Source organism: Gossypium hirsutum, chromosome D10 (genome assembly GCF_007990345.1).
Source record: "Gossypium hirsutum isolate 1008001.06 chromosome D10, Gossypium_hirsutum_v2.1, whole genome shotgun sequence".
NCBI lineage: Eukaryota > Viridiplantae > Streptophyta > Magnoliopsida > Malvales > Malvaceae > Gossypium > Gossypium hirsutum.
The window spans coordinates 18,890,813-18,910,213 of NC_053446.1; the positions used below are offsets into that span (position 1 = coordinate 18,890,813).

General features: G+C 34.0%; 1 protein-coding gene across 2 annotated transcripts; it reads left to right on the plus strand.

The window, feature by feature from the left end:
- The first annotated feature begins 224 nt into the window (after window positions 1-224).
- LOC107914524 (transmembrane protein 87B) lies at window positions 225-4,826 on the plus strand. Of its 2 annotated transcripts, XM_016843468.2 has the most exons (5): window positions 225-804; window positions 1,136-2,069; window positions 2,385-2,480; window positions 3,814-3,950; window positions 4,332-4,826. In XM_016843468.2, exons 1-5 carry the CDS (start codon window positions 542-544, stop codon window positions 4,465-4,467), a joined length of 1,566 nt encoding a protein of 521 aa, XP_016698957.1. In that variant the 5' UTR covers window positions 225-541; the 3' UTR covers window positions 4,468-4,826. The 2 variants fall into 2 exon arrangements, with proteins under 2 accessions (XP_016698957.1, XP_040958099.1); XM_041102165.1 differs by lacking the exons at window positions 3,814-3,950; window positions 4,332-4,826 and adding an exon at window positions 3,391-3,633 and having other exon boundaries at window positions 349-804.
- Window positions 4,827-19,401: the final 14,575 nt, after the last annotated feature.

Genomic DNA, 19,401 nt, shown 5'->3' on the forward strand with positions numbered 1-19,401 from the left:
ATGTACATATCATATTAAAATAAAAGTTTTGGTTTAACAGTAAAGTTAATGTTTTATTGATATAAATAGCAACTTAATCAAATTAATTTTTTATTGATTCGTGATATTAACTCAGTGGCGTACTCAAGTAAAATTTAAATATTATTCTATTTTTAAAAAATACCGAATTTATTAGTCGCCACCTAGCAATAGAAATGTGTCCTAGAGGGGCTTTGAAGAACTAGAAAAATGTTATAATTCCCGAAGCCCAACTGAGAAAGGGCCAGCGGGGATGATGGATGCCCGAACTGAGAAATATCTTCATCATTATCAGGAACCCAGTATTAGTGTCGGGCCGATGAATAAAAAATAGTAACGTAACAAAAAAGAAGCTGCTGAGTCGCTGTCAATGCTTCTTCACTGCTTTTGCATCGGTTAGGACTCATTTTTGTGTTGCTGGTGTCTCTCTCTCTTTCTTTACCAATTTCCAGAACACAACGCCAGATACCTCTAACAACAACAACAAAAAACAGACGATCCCCGCCCTCAACCAAAAAACGAAATGCTGCAAGATATGAAGCAGAGACAGTTTCGAAGGGGAAGGATTAAGATTCCCATGTTTGTTGTGTGTGTTGGTTTGTTGCTTTGCTTCTCAAATGTTAATGCTTCCATTCATGAGTATAGAATGGAAGCTTTTAGCCCAAAATCCGATGCTTTCTTTTTCCATGGAGGCAGTGAAGGTCTCTATGCTTCTAAGCTCCATGAACCCACCACTGATGCTTCTTCTGAAACCAAACCATCTTTCAAGGGGAAGTCCATCATCAGGTACTTTTTTATTTATATTTACTCTTCCTTCATTTGATCTTTGCTTTTGCTTTTGCTTTTGCCTTTCCTTTCATTTGAAGAATTATTTTTACACTTTCTAGTTCTACTGTTGGTTTTGATTTTTTTGGACTTCGATTCACATTGAGAATCATCATCATCATTTTCACGCGATAGTATGATGATGCCCCTTCCATTTCGAAACCCTAGTTACTGTTTAGTTAACAATTTGATTGGCCATGTGCTTAATTTGGTAGATACATAGTGTCAGTCAAAATTTGGTAGTGATTGTTGTTGAATGTTGATGTTACTGTACCTGTTGGAATATTTTCAGTTTTGATCCGGTCACCTTTGTGAGACCGAAAGAGACTGCAAAGAGCCATCATCAGATGCAGCAGAACACGGGATTAGTGGAAGCAATCATACTCGAAGTTAAAGATAGAGCAAGGATTGGAGGGTCTTCTTTAAAATCCGATGCCATTTGCTGCAACAAACAACTTGCGGACCAAGGGTCCTGCAACCAAGGTGAGGTTATCATCCAACATAACCCGAACAACCTTGGGTGGCCTAAACGGATTAAGACCTTTTTCCAAGGAGACAATGAAGAAGCTAAAATGGATGTTGAAACAGTTGAGATAAACAGCACCGGGATGTACTACCTTTATTTTATGTTCTGCGATCCCCAACTCAAGGGTACTCTTATTAAAGGAAGGACCGTGTGGAAGAACCCCAATGGTTATTTACCTGGGAAGATGGCTCCGTTGATGACATTTTATGGTCTCATGTCTTTGGCTTACCTTGTGCTTGGCCTTGCCTGGTTTCTAAGGTTCGTTCAGTTCTGGAAGGATATCATCCATTTACACTACCATATCACCCTTGTTATTGCTCTTGGAATGTGTGAGATGGCTGTCTGGTACTTCGAATATTCTAATTTCAATTCAACTGGGACCAGACCAATGGGTATTACATTGTGGGCTGTCACATTTGGCTCTGTTAAGAAAACTTTATCTCGCCTTCTTCTTTTGGTGGTTTCCATGGGCTTTGGTGTAGTGAGGCCAACACTTGGTGGCTTAACATCCAAAGTAGTTCTGCTTGGTCTGATATATTTTATTGCGACAGAGGCACTTGAGCTAGTAGAACACTTGGGGAACATTAATGACTTTTCTGGGAAAGCGAAGTTAGTTTTGGTACTACCTGTTGCGTTTTTGGATGCTTGTTTTATTCTATGGATTTTCTCATCACTGTCAAAAACTTTGGAGAAACTTCAGGTAAGACTCGTTTCACTTAAAACTATTAGTACTTATTTGGGATTAATAGCTATAGATGTAGAAACTGATAGACATGACTAGGCAATATATGTATCTGCGGCATGAAGCTCTATCAGAAATCAAAATTCACTAAGCCTTGCTAGTGTATTTGTAGGGTGTTTAGTTACTAAAAATTTCCTGGCGGCAGTAGGCTCTGTATAAATAAGTCAATTTTCTGAAACTTTAAGTTATTCATACCAGCTGTACTCTTATCTAAATTGCAACAACTTTTGAAATGGTCGATTTATTTCCATTTCTTCTATTTCTTGGGTGTAGATGAGGAGAAACTTGGCAAAATTGGAGTTATACCGCAAGTTCACTAATGCACTTGCCGTGTCTGTGTTGCTTTCTATTGCTTGGATCGGCTTTGAGGTAATACTACAACCTAGTTGAGATGGGCTATTTATTCTATACATCCATTATGGCACAATTAAGGGTTAGTTTTTTTTAAAGATTTAAACAAGCCAAATCCTTCTCTTTGATTTGAACAATGTAATCTTCATTCTGCCTCTCTCTTCTAATATTCCTAGTTGAATCAAATCACTTTTATGTGCCAAAGCATCTCTATCTTTACACTGCAGAGGTTAAACCTTCTAGGTCACTTTTCTCTCAATTTATTTTTAGTCATTGCCACATCTACCATCTTACAAATATATATTCTGTTATTTATCCATCACTCCTGACACACTGACTGATCTATCTTACGAATCTTCCGTGGACTCTTTTAACTGCCCAAGATTTCATACCATCAACCATAACTGTCCTTGTGTTATTTTTAGGGAGTCATCCCTCCTCTTTGCTAGACTTATTTTGCAGGCATGTCTTCTAACTTGCCAACATCCCACTCTGTAAAAGCATAGCTTGTCTTAGGGCCTTCCTAGAGATTTTGCTTCAAAGTTCAACCTAGTTAGTTGGTACTTTTAAGTCTGGGAAAAAGGACAAATTCATCAGTTTTCTTCTTCATCCTGCCAGCTCAAATGCTATAGTTAACAAAGCTTTCCTTACGGATTGTTGAAGGTACTAAAAACAATCAGTTTTAGGACTTCCGTGATTTTCTATTCTAACTCCAATACTCCACCGCCACTCTCATTCTTACTTATATTGAAATTATGCTCCACATCTAGATCCTACTTAATCTAAAAATCTTTCAGAATCAACCTGCTTAGTCATATCTGCTAAAACATCGGCAAATGGAAATAATAGGCACCCACTTTTAATTGGATGTTTACCATTATTGATGCAACTAATTGTAATATCTACATCAACTCTTGGCTCTACTTAGTCACCTCCTATGCATTCCATGGGAAAGGAAGATGGCAATTGGCAAGCTCTTTTTGTGGAAATGACTTTCCTGCAAGATGTGTTCCAAATGAAGCAAAAAATAAAGGTCTAGAGGCATGGGAGTGAAAAAAGACTTCTTGTTTGCTAATTGTGGTACTTGAGATTTCTTCTTCAGAGTTCTCAGGCATGCTGATAAATTCATGATTCTGTGTGTCAACACCAGCTTCGCGAAGTTTGATATTGTGTAATTTTCTCTTTTCATCATATTTGTGCATACTTTTATCACCACTTACAAGCCCGCTCCCCCTCCCCCCACCAACTCCTTTTCTCAGCCAACTCATGAACATCCAAAAGAGTTCAGAACAGTAAAGCAAACTAAAGAATAAACAAGAATAATTAAAACTTTGATTTTCTATTGGCGCAGCTATACTTCAATGCAACTGATCCACTGAGTGAGTTTTGGCAAATTGCATGGATCATCCCAGCTTTCTGGAATATGCTTGCGTACTGTCTCTTGGTGGTCATATGTGTTCTCTGGGCTCCTTCACGTAACCCAACGAGGTACTTTTATATTTGCTACAGGCAGTTTTTGCATTTCAGTGCTTGATAGTTAACCCTTGCATTTACCTAACAAATATCTTGCTCCAGAAAATCTTTATTTTTTGAGTTCGATCATTAATGGTGACAATATATAAGTTCCCTGTATCAGGAACAGATACGAAGTTTCACTTTTCAGTTAAATAGCTAGCTGAAGTATGAATTATGATTTAATCCTTTGATGTCTGCTTACTATGACAGCTTTGTGTTAGTACTTGATCTTACTGTAGGTCTAGTATATTTTGCTGGTTGATATGCGATGAGATGTTTATTTTATACTTTTATTTAGAGTACAAAAAAATCTAAGGATGAGTTTTTGGCCATTAATGTGGTGTGGACTTGTAGATATGCATACATGGAGGGGATGGGTGAGGACTCCGATGAGGAGGGTATTGCATTGACCGGAAACAGTGGGGACATGGCAATGAAGCTGGAAAGGCAGGCAATCGGAGATGATCTTGAAGAGGATAAGCGTGAATAGATTGACAACCTCCATGTATAATACTAAAAAATCCTATTGAAGCTTCGGTTGCATACCTAGGAAATATCAGCATACCTTGAATAGCCGGTCTGTGTCATATGTATAAAGAACTCGTGACAGAAACACTTGGAGAAGGCATGAACAAAGAGAGAGAATTGCAGTATTGGTGAAATATTATAGCTCAACTGTAATGGTCTGACCAGTGCTAATTTAAGCAATGAGCAAAGCCAACCTTGTGCTTAGCTCATCTTCAGGTTGTCATGCCTCATTTCTCACCATATCAGTATACCATAGCATAGTATGTTCTAATTAAAATCTTATTTATTATATCTATGAATACTATGGTAGCTTAAAGTTCATACTTTTCTGATAAACCCCATCTGGCCTTCATTTTTCTTCCACCGTTTTGGACATAAATGCCTTTTACCCGGTTCATGTTGCAGATAATGTCTTTTCTTCTCTTAAATTTGTTTAGCATAAAATGGTTTTTGAATGAGCATAAAACGAATGACAGTGAATAAAGAAGATTATCCTACCTTCTGTGCTGCATCTTTTGTCATTGCCATTTCATCATGACATATCTAATCTTGATGGCCCAAGTTTTGTCTTTTATACATAAATTATGTGTATAAATAAGCGTGAATCACACTAGTTATTTTCCTGGTCTTTTAATTTTATAAAATCTCTTTTAACTTTTTCAAATCATTTTAAAATGAATCAAGTCAATATTTATTAAAAAAAAATCTATTTGTAAACTATGCAATATCTTTTTGCTGCTCAACCATCATAATTCACCTAAATAATTATTCTAGATTTCCTTGGAATTGTTCTACTTTCACTGTTTTATTAGAAGCAAAGTTAGAAAGTGTGATAGAAAGGGGTTTACAAATTGTATAATTAAAAGACGTAATGGCTAGAATCGTTTTTATTTAGTGAAATCCATACTTTAACTTTTATGAAATCACAGATACTTGTAGCTGTCCTAATTCTTAAATTTCTGTGTTTTTCACTGATCACATTAGGGATTGGTTCAATTCAATAATTTTCCTTCCAATTTCAATGTTGTGTAATATGCTTTAATAGGAGCAAATCTTTGAAAATGAAGGAAAATGCTCTCTGGCTTACACTATATTTGGGTAAATAATTGTGAAGGAAAGGAATGAAATGAAATGAAGGGAAAAGAAGGGAAGGCTATGGAAAAGAAATTATATATGATTATTTTGTTTGGATGGTTAAAATTAATGAAGGAAAGGAAAGCGAGATTTTTCACTAATTTTTGGTTAAACTGTAAAAAGTTAAGGAAATTATTATTTTTTTGGCATAATTGCCAAAAAAAAAAAAGGCCCTCAACCTTTGGGGCTTTTGGATATATGTTCCTAACATTTTTTTTTTCTAATTTCAGCTCTCAACGTAACAAATTTTTTAAACATCAACCCAGTTGAAACGGTAACCGTCAGCTGACCGTTAGTCAATAGTCGGTCAAAAAAATTGGTCTATGTGGCATTCCAGTTGACTGATGATGTGGCAGACATTTAAATAATAACACTAATGTGGCAAAAAAATTAAAAAATTTAATAAACATAAAACAAAAAAAACCCTAAATCCCCCAAATAATCTTAAACCCCCAAATTCAAAACTTTTTTCCCAAATCCTAAAATCCCCAACTCGTCAAATTCTCTAAATAGTGAAATCCCCAAATTCATAACATCTAAAATATTCGTTGAATCCCTAAAATCTTGAAATCCCTGAATATTGAAATCTCTAAATAGTTAGCATTCTGAAATATTCTTGAAATCCCTAAAAATTTTACGAACCAAATTGTTGAATCCCTAAAACTTTTAGGAACAAAAAAGCTTCAACAATCGCGAGCAGTTTCCGTAACCCAAAATCAAAAGGTGGGTGCTTTCTTATTTGGTTTGTTTGGAAAATAAATTCCATTTCTGGTTTGGTTTGTTGGTTATTTGTGATTTATTATTGCAATTTCAGTGCCACAATGTAGGGTTTGTTTTGTCAATTTGTGATGTGACAATGGTCCCGATGTTGTTGATTTCTGTTACTCAAGCAAAAAGATGTTAAAATTGTAGACATGTGTTACAGTTTTGTATTGTATTCAAAGAAGTGGTCTCGATGTAGGTAGTGAGTTTTATTTTTATTTTTTTAAAATTTTGCTTAGAAAATTGTTTGTTTATGCTTTGCAGATATCATCAGATGAGGAATATTATATTTGTCGACACCATTTTTATTTTGAAAAAAAATAAAAATTAGTATTGACTTAAAAAATGAAAATTGGGCGTCACCACCAATCTTTTATTGAGGTGTGATTGGATCACCTAAAAACGACTTTGGTCTATGAGTTTTAGAAAAACGGATCCGGGAGTCAGTTACGTACGAGGAAGGATTAGCACCCTCGTAACGCCCAAAAATTGGTACCTAGTTGATTAATTAGTGTCTTAATGTCGAGAGTTGAAAAATACGATCCTTAGTAAAAATTTATATAAAAAAAGTTACTTATTAAGACTCTTCTCATTTCAGAGAAAGAAAATATCACACCTAATGCGTTAGGGCACGATATTCTACTTCCTCAAAAATAAATTAGTCCAAAAGACTCATGCAATAAAATTTAAAAGAATATTCAATTGCTTAAGTCATGAAGATATCGCAGCCCAATACGCTAGGGCACAACTTCTCAAAATTCTAAACATTGAATATTGCCTTTATTATTTTTTTTAAAAATCTTCATCTCGAGAAATCAACGAGTCATATCCAATGCGTTAGGACACAACGTGTTGAATTCCCGATAATGAGCTTTTTATTTTATTTTTGATTAATGAGCATTCTTGATTATTAGATTCAACGAAGAAAATTGGAACCCAATATGTTAGGGCTCAATTCTCTCGAAGATCCTAAATACGAGTATTACCTTTATTTTCAAAGTTTTCTATTTTTAATAATTCGAGTAAAAAAATCGGTGTAATGCTACATTAGATACATGAATAAATGCCGCTTTAACAAATGACAATAATGAATACAACAATGGTATAGAAATAATATGAACAATAAATAAACGAAATTAATACAAATAAGAAAAAATAATCAATGACATACAAAATATCAAGTAGATGAGCAAAATAAAAAAAATAAGACATTATTTTAAAATATAAATGAAAACACAAATAAATAAACAAGTGAAGGAAATAAACAAAATTATAAAAAAAATATAAAGAATATAAGGTGTGTATATAATATGTACATTAAAATTATGAAGCATAAAAGACATAAATATGGATTTATATATATACGAATGTGGATTGTAAAATTTATAAATATATATATGTATATACAAATTATAAAATATAAAAAAAAACTATTTATGTAAAACTGGGTATATTTAAAATATATATGCATGTATGTAGAACGAAAAAAAAAAACTTAAAGCATAATGGGCATATAATAACAATGGTATTTAATAACAATAATGACATTTATATAAAATAAAAAATAAAAAACAAAAAAGGGGCTAAATCAAACTTTAAAACAAAATTTAGGGTCTAAATACGTAAATAAATGAAAATAGGACTATATCGAACACGCGAATAACATAGAGGATCTAGAAAGGAAATTTTCCCTTCTCCTCTAAAATGGCGCCGTTCAAATGGGACTAAATTGAAATCGAAAATAAATTAAAGGGGCAAATTTAAAAATAAAAGAAAACTCAATTGAAAGAACCTTAGAAAGCGGAGGGTCTAAAAGCGCAATTTATCCCTCCGCATAAAAGCACGCAGATCTTGCCCATGTCGGGTCGGCCCATCCAAAACGACGCCGTTTTGGGCGTCTGGGGCCACTCCAAAACGGTACCATTTTGGTACCCTATATGAACCCCAAAATTTTCAAAAAAACATTCATTTTCAACCCTTCCCCTAAAAAAATAGAAAACCTCTCCAAAAATCCTCTCCCCTTTAGTGAGTCTGGCCAAGGGCAAGGGCAACGTCCGACCGTCGGCCACTGCGCCGGCCGCCAATCTCCGGCAACGGCACCGCCGTCTGTGGTGGCCGAAAAAGGAGAAAATCCCCTACCCGGTCTTTTCGACCTTTCTAAACCCAAATCCAAGTTTGAAACCCCAAAATCTCAACAAAAATTACGAGAAAATCAAGAAAACCTTTCGGTTTCCGACCACCTATCCTCGGGGGTGGCTCCCTTGGCCGTCCCAGCGGCATTACAGATCCGAACAAGGGTGAGTTCCTTCACATTTTCTTTTTATTTTTACTTTCGTGTGTAAGAAAAATAAAAATAAAAATAATAGATAACGAAACGAAGCAAAAAATGAATATCAACCTTCGATTCCTTGATTGACTTTTGATTCTCTTTCTATTCTGTTGTTCTCGTGTTGTGAAAATACTCGTTTTTTTATTGATTTCTCAATGGTTTTTACAGTATTTTTAATGGCTTTTTATAGCCGTAATGAAACATAAAAAAAATTTGTTCCTATCTATTTGATTCGCAATCTTTTGATTTTCTTGCCATATACTGCCTTGTTTCCTTTCTTGTTGTGCAGGTACAAATGTAGAGATTCGGCTCGTGCGGGGGCTTGGCTGCGGCGCTGATGTTTACCCTAGAAACCCTAGGGATTTTTGAAACTGTTGGGCCACATTGTAATTGGGCCACTGTTTTTAAATTAGGCCTGGGTTTTGGGCCTATTTTATTGTAAATGGACTGTTATATCTGGACCCCTTATTTGGTTTTAATTGACCCGGGGCAAAATCAGATATTACAATATTATTTTGCACGTGGGTGGGCACTTTTTAAAGGACTCGTATGTTAGATATGTAGGTGAGGAAGTGATTAGGTTTAAAGAGGACCCAGACAAAATATCTTATTTTGAATTATGTAAAATAGTGAAAATTGGGTTAGGGCTTAACACTGTCTTGTTAATATATTTTTATGAGCCTAGTACAGTAGGGTTACAAAATAATCTAAGGGTGATTTATGATGACACTTCTACCATAGCTATGTTAGACTTTTGGGTCAAGTTTAAGGAGATTGATCTATATGTTGAACATGAGGTTGATAACCCTATAATTGTAGACGAAATGTTTCTGTTGACTGTTAAGGGGGGTGATGTTGAAGGGGTAGAAGTTGATGAGGAGGGTGATGATGAAGGGGTAGAATCTAATGGTGAAGGTGATTTGGAAATGGTAGAATTTGTTGGGAAGGGTGATGTAGAAGGGGTACAAGCTGATGGGGAGGGTGTGTCTGCTACTGGTATTGAGGTAGATGAGTATGGTGGTGTGGAAAGTGATGGTAGATTAGTTTAGGGTCTACTGTTGGAAAGGATAATGATAGTGAAGTTGCTGTTGATGAATATGTTAGTGATTTTGTAACATCAGATGGAGTGGATAATGTTGTTGTTGCTAGTAGTAGAGAAGAGTAGGATGGGAATGAGACAGAGGTATGGGACTCAGATGAACATGGAAGCTAGGTTGGGTCCGATAAAGATAAAGAACATGAAGATAGTGAGAGAAAGAGGAGCAAGTTTCCCTTATACAATGATAAGTTAAAATTTAGTTTGGAAATGTTGTTTAAGGATGACAAACAGTTTAAGAGTGCAATTCAAAAGTACTCCAAAGAATGTAGAAGACAACTGAAATTTATTAAGAATGAACAGAGAAAGGTTGTTGTGAGATGTATTGCTTCCCCTAACTGCCTAGGAAGAATTAAGGCTAGCTACAATCTTGTTGCGAAATGCTTGCAAATAAAGACTTTTCAGGATGATCACCATTGTTCGGTTAGTTTTAAGAACAAAATGGTGACTGCTACTATGATTGCCCAATATTTTGAAGTAACTATCAAAGATCACCCTACGATGAAGCTGAAGGAAATTTAAAGAATATGTGCTTCTGGGATGCATCTAAATGTGACCATTGACTATTGTTATAAAGCGAAGAAAATAGTGAAAGAGAAAATGGCTGGGAACCATAAGGAGGAATTTGACTTACTATGAGACTATGCTCATGAGTTAAGGTCAAAGATGCCATGAAGCATAATAAAAATAGTTGTGCAAAGGGTGATAGCAGACTCCCTTCCTTATTTTAAGAGGTATTATGTGTGCTTTGATGCACTAAAGAGAGGTTGGAAAGCGAGGTGTAGGCAACTTATTGGGTTAGATGGTTGCTACCTAAAAGGCCCATTTAAGAGTGAATTTCTCATAGTTGTTGGAAGGGGCACAAACAACCAGATGTTCCCTATTGCATGGGTTGTGGTTGAAGTGGAGCGCAATGATTCATAGGCCTGGTTTCTCAGTCTCCTATCAACTAATTTGGACTTGGAAGATGGGTATGGGTACATAATTATCAGTGACCAACAAAAGGTTAGTGAATATGCAAATTTAAGCTTGGTATTGTTTTTTATTTTGTTATTTGTATTTAACTAAAATTTTCTAACAATATATCAGGTTTATTATTTTGAATTAAGGCCTTGAGATTGCAATTTTTGACATACTGCCAAGGGTGGAGCATAGGAATTGTGCGAGGCACGTATTTACAAATTGGTCAGGGAAGAAGTTAGGGAAATCTTATGAGTGTGATTTCTGGTAGATTGTGAAGTACACGACTGAGAGGGAATCGGAGGATCTATGTTCAGCACTGGAGAAGAAAGATAAGGATGCTTACAATAATTTGATGAAAAATCTCTAAAGATGTGGACTATGGCATTTTTAAGGACTACTTGTAAATCATATATAATTTACAACAATTTGTGTGAAGCATTCAATTCAAGCATTGTTGAAGCTAGGTTCAAAAGCATTATCAGAATGTTTGAGGATATTAGGACTAAGATGATGACTAGAATAGTGCAAAAAAGAAAGTTATATAATGGATGGAATCAAAATTATGGTCCATTGGTGAAAGCTAAGTTTGATACCAACAAAAAGGACCATGTAGATGGCAACTGATATGGAATGGTGAAAATGGATGTGAGTTGAGGAAAGGAAGTTATCAATATACATTGGACCTAAATTAAAGCATATGTAGTTGTAGAAGTTGGCAGATTAGTGGGATTCCATGTTCCCATGCATGTGCTGTCTTGTATTACTCAGGGTTTCAATTAGATGAATATCTGCATGAATGTTATCACATTGGTACCTATAAGAAAGCTTAATCTTTTCCAATGCAGCCCATAAATGGGCCACATGATTGGGGAAAAAATGGTATTGAGCCAGTGCTACCTTCTATTGAAATGAAGATGTCTAGGAGGCCCCAAAAAATAGGAGGATGGCTAAAGATGAACCAAAAAATTTAAAGCTTGGCCACTTGAGTAGGAAAGGTCTACTCATAACACGTACTCAATGTGACCAACATGGCCATAACAAGTAGTCTTGTACAAATTCGAAACAGGGACAGTGTTGTTCTTCAGTTATATGTATTGACCACCCAAACAAAAGGGGAAATCTCCTATTAATAGGTCAACTACCTCAAATAAATTTAAGGGAAAGTGAACATTTTGTGTGAGTTACTTTCTTTTACTATTGATCAAACATTGTATAGTGTTTTAATATTAATATAAAATAATCTTGTAGTCTGGTAGAACCATAAGGAGCATGACGACAACTTCATGTCAAGATGGTAGTGGACAAACTTCTTCAACAACAGTTGCAAGAAACATGAGTAAATCATCGTTATTTTGTTTTGAATGACTTCTGTTGTTTGTCTTGTGATTCACAGTAATAACTTGCCATTGAACTAGTACAATCTTATATGGAAAAAATACAACTTCATTATATATATCTATTGTGGCTTCTCTGGAACTGGGGATGTTATCTTTTTCTTTATGTTGTATGCCAAATCATGCCATAACTCACTTCATGACTGTGCATATAACCTTCTACAAATAGGTCATACAACACAAGTCTCTTATTGCAACAATTTTCTATCTGCAAAGTTCCTTTGTTAAGCAAATCATTTTATCCAGGGTGCCATAATTTCATTTATCTATTTACATCTCATATACTGGTTATACGTGCCAAAACTTGCTTGGCCTATAACATTTATCTTGTATCTATTTTCTGTTTCACAGGACCATTTTGCGATAGCTCATAATCCAAAAAGGACGGTGTAAGGTATTCTGCCTACAATATTTTGAGCCTATAACATTTTGGTTTTGGAACACAAGATGGTAGTCACATTTTGACCCAACAACATTCTAGTTTTGGAATACACGAATGTTGAATGTTATTTTGTTGTATTGAAAACCAATATGATGGTTTTTTTTGTAGTTCATGTATAGCTCACTCACATTCTGGTTTTTGGCTGGTATAGCGTACATGGTGTATAGTATAATATATGTTTTTGTAAAGTACATTTATCCAAATTGCAATAGAGAAATCATATGCTTAAATGATCAAATTTGTCCTTTTAGTCTTATGTTTATTGTCACTGCATTATTTACTAAGCTAAATTAAATTAGGCATAAACAATCAATATTGGTCATTACTTCCAAGCATAATGTTAAATTACATAAAAAAAAAACCAAAATTGGTCATTAGCTCCAAACATAAACAAACATATGTTGGATCATTTTACATTTAATCAACATTTGCAACTGCTAGCTACATATGCCTCTTACCACTACTGCTAAAAAAGAAACCTATGGTGATGCATACAATATATAACATAGAGTAAGAAAATAATATCTTATACATTGACTTCTCTTTCTTGATAACTTTAATTTTTTACTTCATGGTCAACATTTTCTTCCTTAATGTTACTTCTCCTTCAGTACCACAAACTAATCTACCTTTTGCAACCTCAATTTCAACAGCACTACTGCCACCATTATGGTTACCATCAAATGCAACCAAATCCATAACATTCTTTCTAAGTGTTAAATTATCCTTCAAAAGATTTAATTCACTGTCACGCAATTGACACAGTAACTCAGTCGCATGGTCACACATTTTTCCATCGTACCACTTGAAGAAATTATAACCACCGTCCTACGAACAAACCCCAATTCATCCAAATTGAAATAATCCAAATTGAAAACAAAGTCAATTATGAGATTTATGAAATCATCAAAATTGAGCTCAAGCTCAATTTGCAAATAAAAAATCTTCACTTACCCGAAAATCTAAACAACCATAAAATCTCCTCCCCAGATTTAAATCGCTCTATGAAGTGTCTCTTGGAGCTAACTTATTGCAGTGACATTTTACTGCTGGTCCATTGTAGACATACTCCCTCCGCGATGAAGTAACAATATTTGCGTATAATGATTTTTTTTTGAACCATGTGTTACCCAACCTCTAGACTGACTATTCGAACTATGTGAATCCATGTTTTCAAACGACAAGGAAGAAAAATAAAAATTTCTAGAAAGATTAGGGATTTCACGATTTGGTTCTAAAGGATTAAGGATGTAGAAAAATCCCTCAATCAATGATTCAAAAAGGAGTTTACTGAAGATTTTAGGGATTCAACGGAGATTTTAGATGTTATGGATTTGAGGATTTCACGATTTGGGGAATTTGACGAGTTGGAGATTTTAGAATTTGGGGAAAGTTTCAAATTTAGGGGTTTGAGAAGATTTAGGGAATTTAGGGGTTTTTGTTTATGTTTATTAAATTTGTTTAATTTTTTTGCCACATCAGCATTATTATTTGATTGTCTGCCACATCATCAGCTAACTGGCACACCACATAGACCAATATTTTTGACCAGCTGGTGACTAATGGTCAGCTGATGATTACCGTTTCAACTGGGTTGATGTCTGAAAAATCCATTATGGTGAAGGCCGAAATCAGAAACAAAAAAAGTTAGGGGCATATATCCAAAAGCCCCCCAAAGGTTGATGGCTTTTTTTTTTGCAATTATGCCTATTTTTTTGTGTGAAAATTTGCATGACTAAATATTCCTAAATAAATACAACTACTACCTTAATAAGCTTATACTCCTCCTAAGGTTCCTCAAGATTCTAAATTACGTTCTCTTGGTGGGTTTCACCTTTGAGTGACAATATACTACTACTTATAATAATTTTTTTCATTATATCCTTTTTATAAAACAACTTACCTACAAAGCTAATAGGATAACAATGCCATTTTGCATTTTAAAGGAAACATCACTTTCCTTTCCTCAACTTTTTCCCCAAATTGGGGTAATTAAAAACTGGGTAATTTAAGAGAAAGTAAAAGATATTCAACTCCCCTTACTTTCACTTGCTTAAATATAAAAAATTATCCAAACAATGAAAATGATATTACTTTCCCTTGTTTTTATACAATCCAAATATAGAGTTAATGAAGAACTTAAACTAAAAAAAAAGAAGTAAGGAACCGATTTCAATAGAGAAAGAGGCATATCTGTCCAAATTGGAGTTCTACAAAGACACCTTGATCAAGTCATTAGTCTCATTCTGAGATGAACTGGCACTGGAGGATGACATCATGGACGTGGAGTCAGAAGATGAGGAAATCAAAGAAACCTTTGAAATGGAACAAGAGAGTGAACTGCATATGCTTCTTTCAAAAGAGGATATGCATAAAATTAGAAAGAAATGGGAGCACACTCTCATTGTTAAAGTGTTTGGCAAGGTTATGGGCTTTTTTTTCTTTCTCAAAATAAGACTCCAAGCTCTGTGGAAGTTAAAATGAGCTTATAAAATCATTGATCTAGGGCAGTATTGCTTTTTTATTAAATTCATGTGTGTATTTTACTATGATTATGTCTTAAAAGAAGGTCATTGGTTTGTTAGGGTCATTTCTTAACCTTACAAACATTGACTCCTAACTTTCGAGCCTCACAAGCCTATTCCAACTCTGTTGCAGCCTTGATTTTGTCCACTAAAGTTTCCTATGAGTATTACAATTCCAATATCCTCTAGAAACCTTGGAAAGGAATAGGAGGTTTGTTGATGATTGATAACCATACTATAAGTGTATTTCACTTATTATGGACTACATCTTGACCTCCATATTGTTAGTTCTAGTTAATGGACAATGTCTTGAGAGCTTTAAGCCTTCTAAAAGGATCCAACAATGTTACCCTTTGCCTTACATTTTTCTTTGCATGCCTTACCCTTAGTATCGAGAATGCACATGAAGGAAAATTTGGAACCTAATCAAAATCTCTACGAGAGGGCCTAACCTATCACACATTCTATTCTTGGATGGCATGGCCTCGTTTGTAAAGTTTGTTGGAACATTTTCAAATATTTATATTATTCTAATAACTATAAATGAATGGGTGTAATTAATCAAAAGATAAATCTTTTGATCGTTGGTCAAAAGTTATATCATTTGATTTTTGAAAAAGAATTATGACTATTCAAACAATACTATTTGAATAGTTATAAAATTAAATGAATAATTATTATTTATTTATTCATAAAGACACCTATTGAAAGATGTCTCTATGAAGAGACATGAAAATTCCTATAAATAGGAATAGGGTTTCATTTGGAAATCACATCAACAAGTTCTAAAAGTTCTTTCTATGCTTCCTCATTTTCTAATATTATTAGATTGTTCTACAAAGAGTTACTGCAAAAATTCTTTGTAGAAATTAAGTTTCTTGCTATACATTACTTAGTGCTTAGTGGACTATTCTCGTCAGTGCAAAACACAAATAATCATTGGCTTCATTGTATCATCGAGGTTAATTTGCTTGGAACTCATTTGCACACCGAAGATAGGTGGGGGCGAATATAACCTTAAAGATAGTGGCTTGATACACGCCTTGGATCCTTGTCCTATTTCTTCTTTTTCTGTTCGAGTTCCGTTCGTGTGTTTGAGATTTTCCTCAACGAAAAATTGTACTAACAATTTTAAGGTTATATTTCATGACGACTACCACAACACATGAAAGTGGAACACTAAGGGAGTTGGCTTCCAACTTTGTCAAACTTGATCGGTTTGATGGTGGCAATTTCCGGCGATGGCAGAAAAAGATGCATTTTTTTATTATCAACTTTGAAGATTGCTTATGTTTTGGATACTCCAAGAACTAAAGAGAATGAAAACGAATCTGTTGTTGTAACCCGAGAAAGGCAAAAATGGGACAATGCTGATTGCATGTGCATGGGCCACATATTTAATGGTTTATTTGATGGTTTGTTTGACACTTATCAAAATGAGGTCATTGCTAAAGAATTATGGGACAAATTGGAGACAAGATACATGACCGAAGATGTTACAAGTAAGAAATTTCTTGTTACTCATTTCAATAATTATCAAATGGTTGATGGTTGTTCTGTTATGGAACAATTCCATGATATTGAAAAGATGTTGAATCAACTTAAGCAATATGATATGAAAATGGATGAAATGATTGTTGTATCCTCCATAATAGACAAACTTCCTTCATCTTGGAAAGACTTTAAAAGAAGTATAAAACATAAGAAAAATGACATATCTCTTGAGGCTTTGGCAAATCATCTTCGTATTGAAGAAGAATATCGAAAGCAAGATCAGAATCTAAAATTCTGAAAATGCTAAAGTGCATGTTACGGAGGAAGTACAGACTACTAAACCATTTAAGAGAAAGTTCAAACAGACTAATAGGGCACCTAAGTTCAAAATGAAACAAAAAGGATCATGCTATCATTGTGGTAAGTCGAGACATTTCAAGAATGAATGTCAATGTTTAAAGAAGAAACCATCTTCTAAGGCTGATAATAACAAAAAGTTCGTTACAATGATATTTGAAATTAATATGGCACAAGATGATAATACATGGTGGATTAATACTGGAGCAACCAAACATGTATGCAAAGACAAAGCATGTTCACAAAGTTCACACAATGTGAAAATGACAATGGCTTGTACATGGGAAATTCTTCCACCGCAGCAGTCAAAGGCAAAGGATTTGAACTACAATTCACTTCTAGAAAGGTTTTAACCTTAAATGATGTATATTATGTACCAGAAGTTAGGAAGAATTTAGTGTCTGGAAGTCTGTTGAATAAGTTTGGTTTCAAACTTGTTTTTTAGGCAAATAAGTTTATTTTGTCTAAAGGAGGAATTTTTGTAGGGAAAGGGTATATGTATAAGAGTATGTTCAAACTCAATATTATATAAGAATAAAAATACTATTTCTGCTTATATGGTTGAATCTTTTTGTTTATGGCATTATAGATTAGGTTATTTGAATTATAGAAAAATTGAATGACATGTATAATTTAGATTTAATTCCTATTTTTAATAATAATATTGAAAAATGCAATACATGTACGTTGACTAAAATTATAAGAAACCCTTTCCCTAAGGTTAAAAGGAAAGCAAAATTGTTTGATTTGATAGATAGTGATTTATGTGACATGCATAATACTCCTATATTAGGAGGAAAGAAATATTTTGTTACTTTTATTAATGATTGTTCTAATTATTGTTATGTATATTTATTACATTCAAAAGATGAAACACTGGATAAATTTAAAGTTTATAAATCTGAAGTTGAACTTCAGTGTGAATCATTTATCAATTGCTTAAGATCGGATAGAGGTGGAGAATACTATAATCCAAGTTATTTTGAATCTATTGGAATTGTCCATCAAGTTTTAGCCTCTTACACACCACAACAAAACGGTGTAGCTGGAAGGAAAAATAAAGTCTTGACTGAAATGGTAAATTCAATGTTATCATATTCAAGTCTTGGATAAGGTTTTTGGGGAGAAGCTGTTTTAACAGCTTGTCATATATTGAATAGAGTTCCTAATAAGGAAACTAAAATAACCCACTATGAACAATGGAAGAAAAGGAAACCAAACCTTAATTATTTAAAGTTTTGGGGTTGTAGAACTATTGTCAAAGTTCCAACACCTAAACGTGAAAAGTTAGGTGAAAGAGGAATTGAATGCATATTTATAAGATATGCACATAATAGCAAGGCATATAGGTTCATGGAAATTGAACCAAATGATTCAATTTCAATTAATACTGCTATTGAATCAAGAGATGCTATTTTTTATTAAAATAGATTTAATTTTATTTCAAGACAATTACAGGCACAACAATTGATTCATTCTTCAAATGAGAATGAGATTCCATTGGAACAAATTGATAATAATGATGAATCTTGTCAAGAATTATAAAGAAGTAAGAGGATTAAAGAAGTTAAAGATTTTGGACCAGATTTCATTATGTTTCTTGTAGAAGGAAAATGTGAAAGTATATGCAATAAAATACCTTATTGTTATAACATGGAATCTGATCCTATTACATTTGAAGAGACAATGAAATCTCAAGCCTTTGCTTTTTGGAAAGAGGCAATAAATGATGAGATGGATTCAATAAGGGGAAATCAAATTTGGATCTTAGTTGATCTTCCACTGGATTCCAAACCAATAGGTTGTAAATGGATCTTCAAAAACAAAATGAAGGTCGATGGAACCATTGATAAATTTAAAGCAAGGTTGGTAGCCAAAAGTCTTACACAAAAGCAAGGAATTGATTACTTTGATACCTATACTTCAATAGCAAGAATTGCTACAATTAGACTCTTAATATCACTTACCTCTATATATAATTTGGTTGTTCACCAAATGGATGTTAAAACTGCATTTTTAAATAGTGAATTACAAGAGCAAGTGTACATGGAACAACCAGAAAGATTTGTTGTTCCAGGACAGGAGCATAAGGTATGTAAGCTTGTTAAATCTTTATATGGACTTAAACAAGCACCAAAACAATGGCACCAAAAGTTTGACAAGGTTGTTTTAGCTAATGGCTATAAAATAAATGAATTCGATAAGTGTATATAATATAGCAAATTTGAAAATAAAAAAGGTGTCATAATTTGCTTATATGTAGATGACATGCTCATTTTTAGCACGAATTTGGAGCAAATAAAAAACACAAAGATACTCTTGTCAAACAATTTTGCTATAAAGGATATGGGTATAACAGACACTATTCTTGGAATTAAAATAACCTGAGATGAAAGCACT